This window comes from Melitaea cinxia, chromosome 10, assembly GCF_905220565.1.
Source record: "Melitaea cinxia chromosome 10, ilMelCinx1.1, whole genome shotgun sequence".
Classification (NCBI taxonomy): domain Eukaryota; kingdom Metazoa; phylum Arthropoda; class Insecta; order Lepidoptera; family Nymphalidae; genus Melitaea; species Melitaea cinxia.
Genome location: NC_059403.1, coordinates 11964137 through 11977225, shown reverse-complemented (window position 1 = coordinate 11977225; position 13089 = coordinate 11964137). Strand labels below are relative to the sequence as shown.

General features: G+C 33.9%; 1 protein-coding gene across 1 annotated transcript in view; it reads left to right on the top strand.

The window, feature by feature from the left end:
* The window catches only part of LOC123657203 (Down syndrome cell adhesion molecule-like protein Dscam2), a 45730-nt gene that overhangs the window by 11181 nt on the left and 21460 nt on the right, over positions 1-13089 (top strand). The window contains exons 10-17 of the mRNA XM_045592782.1: positions 40-218; positions 324-469; positions 544-679; positions 796-915; positions 2014-2199; positions 2902-3046; positions 4440-4597; positions 4966-5200. Of these exons, the coding sequence (XP_045448738.1) occupies positions 40-218; positions 324-469; positions 544-679; positions 796-915; positions 2014-2199; positions 2902-3046; positions 4440-4597; positions 4966-5200 (1305 nt within the window). The remainder of the gene's footprint in view (positions 1-39; positions 219-323; positions 470-543; positions 680-795; positions 916-2013; positions 2200-2901; positions 3047-4439; positions 4598-4965; positions 5201-13089) is intronic.

The window sequence follows — 13089 nt, the reverse complement described above, 5'->3', positions numbered from 1 at the left end:
GTGATAATTTTGTTGTTAATACCGATTGTTTTTAATAAGGGAAGTTACTTGGCGAAGGGAAGATGGAACTTTAGTTGAATCACCAATCGAAAGCAACGAAGATCGAGGTATACTCCGATTGACTACAGTCAGAAGTTCTATAGCTGGAAGTTATACGTGCGAAGTCAGGGCAGAAAGCGGTGAACTTGCAAGGAGAACAGTCAGAATTGATGTTCATAGTAAGTAACATAATTTTTTTTCATAAGGTATTTATTTAATTATTTACGGATGATGCGTGATAAAAAGTATAAACCGTTATTATAAAAAGTTTACTTTTTCAACAGAACCTCCAAAAATAGCACCTTTTCAATTTCCCGAAGAACTAGAAGTGGGAGGAAGTACACAAGCTACGTGCAGTTTAATATCGGGAGATAAACCGATACAGTTTTCATGGCTAAAAGATAATTTACCTATTCCATCAACTTTAAAGGTTTGTTAAGATAATCTAAAAAAAATATCCTAAAGTTGCGTACATTAAAAATGTCATAATTATTACGTTATTAGGTCGAACAGAAAAATATGGACTTTTTTACGATATTGGTCATACAAGATTTGAATTCAATGCACAGTGGCGAATACTCTTGTAAAGCTACCAACGACTTTGGAACTGTGAGTCACAGCGCATCCCTAATTGTTAAAGGTATTTATTTTCCGAGTGTTTTCATTATTTATCTGCTTGACATAAATCTGTTTCAAGAAACGTTTAGGTTTGTTAAAACTGAATAGCATAATAAATAAAGCAGTTTTTCCGCATAGAGCCTCCAACGTGGGTATGGAGACCACAGAACACCTCTGTGTCAGCTGGTGCCGCGGTTCTATTGCCGTGTTCAGCTAAAGGACAACCAATGCCGAGAATTTCTTGGGAGTTTTCTTCTGGTAAGTTAGCGTAACTCTACATAACTTAGTATCTACATATGTATATTTTTTACGTGTCATATTTAACATTACTTCTTTATCTTTCTCTATCTTCTTTACTTATTAATCTTCCTTGAAATTCGACCGATTCAGCCTGTAACAGCCTACTACTGGGCATGGTCCTCTTTCTCCATGTAAGAGGAGGATTAGAGCTTAATCCACCACGCTGCTCCACTGTGGGTTGGAGGATATGTTCTCTACTATGACTAACGATCGCTATTAGGTATTTATGATGACAACAGGGACGGCTTAAAGCGCTCCGAGACACGGTGGGGAGACCCACAAGGACAGATATCCAAACCGGAAAGAAATATTTGTACAAATACAAATCCATCCCGAGCGGAATTGAGCCCGCAAGCTGTCTGTATTTTAGATGACTTTTTTTTATGTCACTAGGTCGGCAAACAAGCGTACGGCTCACCTGATGGTAAGCGATTACCGTAGCTTATATAGACCTTATTATTATCACCTTACTCACCAACAGGAACACAATCATCATCATCATCATTCTAGCCTATACAATCCACTGCTGGACATAGGCCTCCACAAGTTTACGCCAAAAATAACGTGAACTCATGTGTTTTTCCCATAGTCACCACGCTGGGCAGGCGGGTTGGTGACCGCAGGGCTGGCTTTGTCGCACCGAAGACGCTGCTGCCCGTCTTCGGCCTGTGTATTTCAAAGCCAGCAGTTGGATGGTTATCCCGCCATCGGTCGGCTTCTTAAGTTCCAAGGTGGTTGTGGAACCTTGTTATCCCTTAGTCGCCTCTTACGACACCCACGGGAAGAGAGGGGGTGGCTAAATTCTTTAGTGCCGTAGCCACACAGCACGAACACAATACTGCTTGAAAACAGTATTATTTTGCTGTGATCTTCTGGAAGGTCGAGGTACTACCCCAGTCGGGCTGCTCCATATTTTGAGCAGGAAATTCCTGCTGTGCCCTACCTCAGTTACAGACTATACGCACCACTACACCAGAGCGGTTGTTGAGCAGTTGTCCCTAAAATTAAATGATCTCAATAAGAAGATATCTTCCCATCAAGTGTTTTTCTGTGTAGAAGGTGAAAATTGGCGACATATACTTTGGGGTCAGACAGAATCAAGCGACGTTAGTGAAGGCTCAATACTATCAGATGGTACTGTTTGGTTGCGCGCCGCCACTCCGGAGCATGAGGGCTGGTATCGCTGCACCGCGCGTGTGCAACATTCTTTCCTGCACCATTCATTTTACCTTGACATTAGAGGTAAATTTTTTTCTTATATTCAACTTTGTAAATATAAAAATTGGCTACAATATTGTTAGAATACGATAGTAAATTTCGCAATTGTTACTAAAGTTGTGATGGTGGAAAATTGGCCTGTCAGGATCGACTGAAAAGACCACGGTTTAAATCTCCATGCCTTCAAATCGATTTTTTTTTCTAAGTGCACTCATGATTTTTTATTGAAATAACCAGTTCATATTTTTTTATGATTATGTCATTAAAATTGAAAACTATTATTCATATTTTATCAATATGTAATTCGTATTTAAATATGATTTTCAAAAAACACGATTTACTAAAAAATACCGAGCTAAGCGGTACCCAGGTTCACGGTCACCCAGGTATTTATTGTTTATTAAACATGTATATCATAATTATGTAATAATTTAAGTTTAACCAACATAGAAATATAGTATCTAGTAACGCCAAGTGTCTGTATTCATTTTTTATTTTATTTACTTTGTAGCTTACGCTACTTCGTGAATTTCAACAAATATTGTGGAAATAACTCAGGACATAATACGTATTGATCACGAATATAGCGAAATCAAAGATAGAGTAGATTTAAAAAAAATGTTTGATTTGTCAGTTTCTTTTATGTTACTTTTATATTAAAATAAGTTATTATTTATTCAACTGACATTTTAAATGTCACTGGCAATTAAATAACTATTTGCATAGAACCTCCGAAACTAACTCGTGGAGGAGGTTCGGGTGAGACTCGATGGGTGGTGCGAGGGTCCACCGCTCGTCTCACTTGTACCGTCCGAGGAGAGCCCGAGATACACATACACTGGACGCATGACTCCAGGCCATTGGCACTGCAGTAAGTCGTCATAAAATTTCTTATGACTAAAATCTATTTAATTTAGAATATTCCTAACCCGAGGTAAAAGTAATATCCTCAAATCACGCAATTACTTTGAAATTTAGAAATTTAAGTGCTTATCTTATTTAAAGTCCTTTTCTTGAAATAGTATTTCAAACGCTAGACAAAGATGGAGCATAGATTTTCTGTTTTGAAAAAGTGCATCAGAAACAATAAAAGTTGAAAAATTTAACCACTCTTCCCCTGACGGTTATTTTTTTTATATAACTACGTCAGCAAACAAGCGTACGGCGACCTGATGGTAACCGATTAACGTAACCTATAGACGCCTGCAACACTACAAGCATCGCAAGCACGTTGCCGACCCTATCCCCAATCCCCCCAGGAGCTCTGGTCACCTTGTCAATCACAGGAACACAACACTGCATGAACGCAGTATTATTAAGGTGTGTTATTGTGTAAGGTTGAGGTATTTCCCCAGTCGAGCTGCTCCGGATTTTAAGCAGGAAATATCCTGTTGTGCCCTACCTCAGTTAAAATATCGTTCATAGTTTATGCAAAATTGCAATATTATGCATTGTATTCATCATTATTACAGCCTATACAGTCCACTGCTGGACATAGGCCTCCACAAGTTCACGCCAAAAATGCGTGAACTCATGTGTTCATGCATTGTATTCAAGTATTCTAATATAATTCGAAGTAATTGTTAGTAAACAAGGATATTTAAGTTAACAAGTAATAAAAATTTAGTTCCATATTATGTGAAAAGGAATTTAGAATACATTTTAAATTCAAAATTTAAACCAAGAAATATTCAAATATTTCGCAGCGTAATAATACTTATAATAATTTATCAGTCCTGTACATTTATTTCAAAATGTATCCAACATTTTATCGCACTGTATTAAGTAGGGACTATTTATTAAAGTCCACATCACTCCGAGGTTCAATATGTCGAGGCTGTCAGGTGGGTGAAAATGAACTAATTCGCCGGTAATCTGATGAATTTTGGTTTATTTGTAGTGTAATTTCGTCGATCCATTTATCGCGTGGATTAAATCTCATCAAATACCACAAAGCGTTCTGTGGTATTAGTAATTTATTGGTGAATCGTCATTATCAAATATTAAATAATGATACATAATATTTAATAATCTTAATGTATAAAATTATTTTCATTATTTATATAAGCGTGATGATGGATTGTTTATATTACTCGTACTTATCAAATTTCAAAACAGAAAACCGTATTATCTACAAAACTTATTACTATAGCCATATGAAATTTATAAGAGAAGTTATTACCAATCAGTTTCGTCAAAAATAAGGGAACTTATTAGTCTTTATTAAATATTAACTTAGCTAGCATCTGCGTCTTTTATCGTAGCGGGTCAGGTGGCGTTGAAATGAGGGATTTAGGGAACGGCGGAATGACATCCGAAATAACAATATCACACGCTGGTCCGGAGCACGCCGGCGATTATAGATGTATGGCGAGGAATTTGTACGGGAGTGACGAGCTACTATTTCGACTATTTGTAAAAGGTCAGTTCCAAGTAATAAAGCTTAATAATTAATAATATAACTTTTAATGATTGCAGCACCTATTATAAGTAGCCTTATTCTATTCATCTACTGAAACACTCAAGTATATTTTATATAATTCATTTCTTATTATTGCATCGTGTATCTCCTGGAAATTTTACATAATTTGACTTAAATCTTGTTTTTTATAAATTAGACAAGAAAATACTGTATATTATTTTCCATCGTTATTTATTTTTAATAGACATTATTTTTATGCTAAAAAACGACTTTTCTTACATATTATATTGATGTTTTTTATAAAATTAAAATGAATGCTTGGTTGATTTAAAATTACGATAAGAATAGTTATGAATTTGTCTCCATAGAACGTCCGAATACACCAGAGGAAGTGCGCATATCGGAAGTGTGGTCGCGTAAGGCGCGTGTCACGTGGCGCGTAGCACGCGCATTCGTGTCTCACTACTCGCTGCAGTACCGCGCGCTCACCCGCGACCTCACGAATGCACCGCTGAATGCACCATTACCGGCGCTGCTAGACTCCTGGGACTCCCCCGACGTGCTCAACATAACATTGGCCAATTCGGATTTGCTTCATGTCGCGTAAGTAAATTTATTTCTTATCATCTGATCCGAAAGACGTTGTTCTGTATTCCGAACAGTCAAAAGAGTTAATTTTAAGTAATCGCTGTTTCCTTAAGTTTCAAAACTTTCTTCGCAGTTCTCATGATTTTTCCTTCAGCCTTCTACGAATTATTAGAAATCATAAAAAAAAAAATTGGTCAATCGTTCTCGAGTTTTGCGCTTAACAACACATTTAGTGATACATTTATATTTACACAATGTAGTATTAGTCTATGTTATCACAGTCAGTATAACAGTCAGTTTTAAGAAACCAGATCCAGCTTTACTGGTATGTGATAAAGCTTCTTTCGCACATAAATCGGTTTTCTATGCGGTAGCAAATTCCCTTGAGGCAGGTTTCACCTCAACTAATAATCTACAACTTTTAGATTCAGAAGTTGTTGATATAAAACTATATTTGACAGGTAAAGTGGAAATTTGATGGTGAAAAAGGAGTACATAGCATAAACTATTATCTGTTTGTAAGTTGTTGACATCGTCTTCTGAATACTGTTATACGTCAGATAGCTGTATTAGCAACTGTTGTATGAGGTCCGTAAAGTCAATAGTAATGATTCCGTAATATTTTTGTGATATTGCTATGGAATAATTGTATAAGTAGTTTACCAAAACTGTTATGATTTTTATATCTGATCTTCTAGTATAAATCGATCACATTATTTGTCTAGCGTGATTTTCCAAATGACTTGTTACTGCTGAGATGAACACTTTTGAATAAATATATTTTAGTTCTAACAAACTAGTAAAATATCGATTGTTTTCCGTTTATATTTTTCATATTAATGTATAAATAGAAGTTCAGGGAATGCTTTACCGTGTATACTCGAATACGTAGGTACATTACATCTTTCAACTTCGGGTCAGACCACTTGCCTTTTCCATTTCCACTGTTACAAACTAATTAATTAAAATAAAGTGACCTTTTATTATAAATCAAGTCCAGATTTCCTTTTTAACTTTTTTTAAAAAGACTCAAACAGAAACTCGTATAACAGTACCATTCGTTTCTGTACTACACGAATATTTAGCACATAATAAACACGTGTTAAATATTCTTGACGTGTAGGTAAATTTGAATTTTATTGGGACACTTTTTTGAGCACAGCTTTGTGACATTTGTTATAAATAAGGTGTATGTATTTTATGCAATGCAGGTAGGTATGAGTTGAAGAGTTTCTAATCGATTCAATTAGGAAATTTTGGTTAAAAAGGCAGTTTATCAAGAGATAGGGAAATACCACAGTACTTTTCAATCAGCTTCTGTGTACGTAAAAGAAACTTTGCACAAAATAAAGTAAACATTACTACAGTAATTGTTCAAATGTGTCTTGCTATAACTTTTTTAAACGACTTCAAAAAAAGTAGGAGGTTACTCAATTCGACCGTATATATATATATATATATATATATATATATATATATATATGTATGTTCGGAGATAACTTCGTTTATGAACCGATTTTGATAATTCTGTTTTTGTTGGAAATGAGATAACCCTAGTTTAGTACCATAATAAGGAAACCAGGATCTGGTGATAGGATCCCAGAGAAATCGAGGGAAACTCTCGAAAATCCGCATAGCTTTTTACTGGGTGTACCGATTTTGATGATTTTTAATTTAATCGAAAGCTGATGTTTATCATGTGGTCACATTTAAATTTCATCGAGATCTGATTACAACTTTTGGAGTAATCTTTGATAATGCGTATTTACTTGACTATTTTTTCGTCTACCTGCGTTTTATTACTTGTCGATATAATTGAAGTCGGTTTTTCTTCGTTTGCCTGCAAACACAATTATTATTTATTTTAACCGATATTAAACAATATCGAATATGTTATGTTTAAACAACTAAAAAACTAACTTAGTTTCATATAAGTAAACTTAGTTTCATATAAGGCCCCCGATATAAAAAAAATATGAGGACTAAAATCTACTGAACGAATGATCTCGATACGTTTTTCGTAACGGTGTCTATCGGAACTCAATATGGTCCAATATATGGCGTAACGACGTTTTTTAATATCACCATAGGTATATAGATCGACGACGCGTTGGCGCAACGGTCACAGCTATGGATTGTGCCGGTTGCGCTGGCGGTTGCGGGTTCGATCCCCGCACATAACATACATTTGTATTGGCCATACAGGTGTTTGCCATGGTCTGGGTGTTTGTGCAGTCCTTGTGGGTCTCCCCACCGTGCCTCGGAGAGCACGTTAAGCCGTCGGTCCCGGTTGTTATCATGTACACCTGATAGCGATCGTTACTCATAGTAGGGAATATATCCGCCAACCCGCATTGGAGCAGCGTGGTGGATTAAGCTCTGATCCTTCTCCTACACGGGGAAAGAGGCCTATGCCCAACAGTGGGATATTACAGGCTGAAGCGATAGGTATATAGATAATAGATGGCGTTATTTGATTCGTTTATTTACCATTTGATACAATCATTATCATCATTTCAGCCTATCACAGTCCACTGCTGGACATAGGCCTCCACAAGTTTACGCAAAAATGGCGTGAACTCATGTGTTTTGCCCATAATCATTACGCTGGGCAGGCGGGTTGGTGACCGCAGGGCTGGCTTTGTCGCACCGAAGACGCTGTTGCCCGTCATCGGCCTGTGTATTTCAAAGCCAGCAGTTGGATGGTTATCCCGCCACCGGTCGGCTTTTAAGTTCCAAGGTGGTAGTGGAACTGTGTTATCCCTTAGTCGCCTCTTACGACACCCACGGGAAGATAGAGGGTAGCTATATTCTTTAGTACTGTAGCCACACAGTTGATTTGATTTGATTTGATACAATACAATAGGATTAATCTTTTTCTTAGACTAGTAAGCCGTTCTTGTGCCTATTTAGTGAGTCGATCTGAAGGAGTAAACTCCAGTCGTGTGTCGGAGCTGACACACACACTTATTTTTTACTATTCAAATGAACTTCATTCGGGTTCTTTAGAACAAAATCTTTTGAATTTATATAATGCTTAGGTCAAATCAATGGTGAAAATTTATACAATGTTATTTTATGTGAACATTTTATTTAAAAATTTTATGTTCACCGACGTATTCTTCAACATTGTATTGAAAACAATTTCAATTTGTTACAATTCTCACAAACACATTGTATAAAGTGAGGATTTTAAAACTCAATTTTATACAATATATATATAACAAATCTCAAATATTGATTTAAAAACAATTTACACGTACATCTGAATACTGTGAAATATAAAATAAATTAATGTTATTAGAAATAGGCACATACAAAACCGTATTTTGTATACAAGCTATTTTGAAAGGACTTTAAAGAAGAACTTTTCGATGGAATTGTTACCAATAAATTAAGTTATTTAGTTTCTTAAGTAATTATGAGAAAAATATGTACAAATAAAATGTTTGTGTACAATAAACGCATACAATTCTTGATAAATCAATGCGTATTTGTAGAATTTATTTTTTAGAAAATTTTAACGTCTAACGGTCATTACGTCATGCTAATAGTGAGTCAGTCACATAATTTTTTTTTTAAATATATCATTATTTGTAGGGCTATGTACAGATATGTAGAGATATTTTCGAGTAATTTTAAAGAGATCAGTAACCTTTACGGGTATTAATAGTGATTGATTATTACTATTGTATCAGAGCTTAATGTAATATTTAAATAACGACAGCAATGCGTCATTTACGAACGTGATTTGTGATTTGTTAAATTGTGCAGACGAGCTTAATTAAATTTACATTCTGCGATTATATTTATAGCAAACCAATACTGATAAACATTTAAATATATTTTAAAATATTTTTTTTTGTGATATTTTATTCGGCTATTAATCCCGTAACTTACAAATTTCAAATTAATCTTAATCTTAATTATTGTGTAATCTTTTGTTTTTTATACAAGTTTTCATTTCTGGTTATATTTTTATTGATTATTCTTATGAATTATTCAAAACGCTTTCGTTAACATTATTACATATTAACACGACTTAAAAAAAAAAGTTTGTTCTTCGTTTTTCTCATCTCAACTTCCATTCGCCTCACCCGATCACACTTTTCGTAACGCTATCGTCACGAATTCACCAGCTTACTCCCCAACTCAAGCGTGCGTAATGAAGTTTTACTTCAAAAACAGTATAAACCCACAGTGTCGATCTAAGTAGTCTTAAGTAAAAAAATCGCCAATAATCCTATATAATAAAACTAGCTGTGCCCGCGGCTTCGCCCGCGTTGAAATCAGTTTTCAAAAAGTTTTCCCGGCAAACTTCCAGTGAAACTCTCATCAAAATCGGCTTAGCCGTTCCGTAAACCTTCCTCTTGAACCGCATGAAAATCTGTTCAGTAGATTTTGGGGGAATCGATCACATACACTTTTGGAGACTTTGTTTTATAACACTAACTGTTGCCCGCGACTACATCCGCGTGGTTATAAAGATATGCATTACTATTAACATGTTTAACGCAAATTATTGTTTTATTTCAGTCACTTGAAATGCTTATCGCACTGAGTGACTTTTTAAAAGGCACAATTTAGTTATAATTTAATAGTTGTTTATATAAAACCTCTATAATACACCACATTCTTAGTTTTATTTTCAGGCTGCAGTATAAATAACCTATCAGGCGAACTTATAGCTGTTGTATATGTTACATACAAACTATCAACCCTACCTGCCAAATTTCAAGTTTTGTTGTTGTTTTGTTATAGTTTCGGAGATTTTGTAATGAGTGAGTCAATCTACCATCCCACGTTTTAACACCAAAAGGGAGTTGATTTCTAAAGATACATTATTTAGACAGCTTCTCATCATCTATAGAGCACACATTTTAAATTTCAACTCTCTTACTTCAAAAACATAGGACTTTCATACAAACTTCCAACCGCCATTTTTCCCCCTTAGGGATTAAGTTTCGTAAAATCCGTTCTTAGCGGATGTCTTCGTCTTATAAAAAGGCTACCTGCTAAATTTCAAGTTTGTAGGTGTTATAGTTTCGGAGATTTTGTCATCATTGAGTCAACTTACGATCCCCCGTTTTAACCCCAAAAAGGAGTTGATTTTTAAAGATACATTATTTCGATACCTTTTCACCATCTATATAGAGCTTACATTTTAAATTTCAAGTCTCTTACTTCAAAAACATAGGACTTTCATACAAACTTCCAACCCCCGTTTTACCCCCTTAGGGGTCGAGTTTCGTAAAATCCGTTCTTAGCGGATGCCTAAGTGTTATAAGGAGCCTACCTGCCAAATTTCAAGTTTGTAGATGTTATAGTTTCGGAGATTTCGTGATGAGTGAGTGACCTTTCGCTTTTATATATATTATTATATAGATTATAGATTATAGATAGATATAGATTATAGATAGATATAAAATAAAAAATATACACAATAAAAATTCATGATGTTAAATAAAAGACATGTCCATTTTGGAGCATGTAAATTATAATTTTAAATAATAATAATAAAAAACATTATTCATCATTAATTCTGTATGTAAGATAAATTAAAAGACCTTTACCCAGTAGGGTATGATGTTCTATATTAGACAACTATTACTGTTAAAAGTCTAAGCCAAATAAATAGTAAAACTGTTAATAACAGTGAATAATCTTTCACCTTCCAAACTCACGGGTCCGTTCGACATTTGGTTAAACTTGTTCAAAGTGCTTCACTCCGGCTAATTCAGAGCTACTCCATGTTGCGGAACTTGTAGTGGTTCATGAATGTGGAGTGCTCTTTTAATTTCATACCACTGCCAACTGTATACCTATATAATGAACGTTAACACATAACGTGTTATGAAAATAAGTCCTGTTTGAAACATAATTGTGGTTTGATGAAAAATACTGGTAAATATTTTGATGGAATGGAAGTTTGAAATTACATAGTTCATTCTCTATTTTAAATAGGCTCTGCAGTTTCTAGAAACTCATATTATATATATGGCTAGGTATTCTGGTTTTGATTTCATAATTATTATATGGTTTATAATTTTCTTTGTTACTCTTTTTATGCAAGCCGCAGCCAAATGTTTTTATAGCCCGAATCTTTCTCATCAAGCAATCTATATAACTTTTTTTAAAATACTTAAAATTTGCACGCAAATCATATTTTGTACTATGTGATCTATCTTCAACAAAAATTTGCATATACAAAATTATTTAAACATCACGCGAAGACAAGTGAAGTGATTTGTCTGGTCTAGCCATCTTCAAGTTAACATTAAAAAAGGTGATTCGGTGAAATTTTGTGAATGTTGATTTTCTGGCGTGAACTTGGGGAGGCCTATGTCCAGCAGTGGACAGTAATAGGTTGATCTGACTGATTTTTTTGAATTTTCCTTTTTACAAACTTTTGCCTGACAATAACTATATAAAAAGTAAGAATCATCTGATTACATTTGAAGTTTTTAGATGTATACAAAATTGAGCATTATACTTTTCAACTAAAACAACCAATAACCGTTGAGGATGATTCAGCAATAAGTGATGCATGAGTCAATTAAATAACTAAAACAAGTAAATTGATTGTTCGCAATTATACAGCCTATAGTTACGTTTGACTGTTGATTAGATCTGTACGCTAAACGTCTACATAATTTTATCAAGGGCTCTTTGTCTTTGTCGATATTATGTGAGTGACATGAGTATAAAATAATAGCTTGTTATTAGCCAATTTTATTATACATCATAAAATTATAAAAAGTTTCCAGCCTCAATGAGTGTCGTCTTTTATTGAAATTAAAATATTAAAAATTACCAAGTAAAACACAAAAGAGAAACTCGATTGTAGTGTAGGAGGCTACTTAACATTTATTATTTATTTATGTAAATTATATTTGTTTCTATTACACATATATTAACGAATTATTTTATTGAATTATAATTTATTATATTATAATATATTTATTATTATATATTACAACAATCGGACCTGGCGAACTTCGTATCGCCTTATTTTTTTTTCTTAAATATAATAATTAAATATATCAAAATAAAATATAGTCTATCTTTCAAGTTGGATCAAACTGCACACGGTGTGTAAATTTGATTAAAATCTGTTTTAGGAATCCATCGCAACAAACAAACAACGTGACGTGTAATTTATATTAATTAAGATATAGATATTAATATACAAAATATTATAATATATATATTTATTAAAAAAAATGCAGATTTTAGACAAGGCAAGAGATACGTAATTTTGGTGCTACAAGTGATATAATTATTAATAGCTAATTATTATTTAATTGCTAAAGTATGTAACGTTCAAAGGTTAACCAAAAAATAAAAACAATGGGTAGGTAATGGCGGAACCAGTTGCATCTGTTTCAACTTTTCATTATCAATAGTTTGTTGGAAATAGTTTTTTTATAATTCTGTAATGAACTAGCCACAAAGAGAGAATTTAAAAAAATCTTTAATTACAACCATTCGGCTAATTCAGGCTTTTTTACATTGTGTATATGTACTTGTATACTTGCGTATATTATGCATGACTAGTGAGTGGTTACAATACACTCATCCATTATTCTATTACCAAACGACAGCCTTTTGTACAGCGGTCTATTGTTTCACGTATAAGGGTCCTGTCGATTAATTTGCTCACCGGTAAACGAAAATGTAAATGTAACTAAAAACAAAACAAAAATACAGCTTAAAAACGGTTTTAATTCTATTCAATCAAAAATATCAAACCCAATAATTTTATGAATACCCTACAATTTAAATTACGACAATTTATAATGGACGATTCGTGAGGTTTTACTCATGTTTATGATCACTGCTCCGCTCTTATTGGTCGTATTTTTTATGAAATTAAAAATTAAATTATCTTTTCAAAACGAATA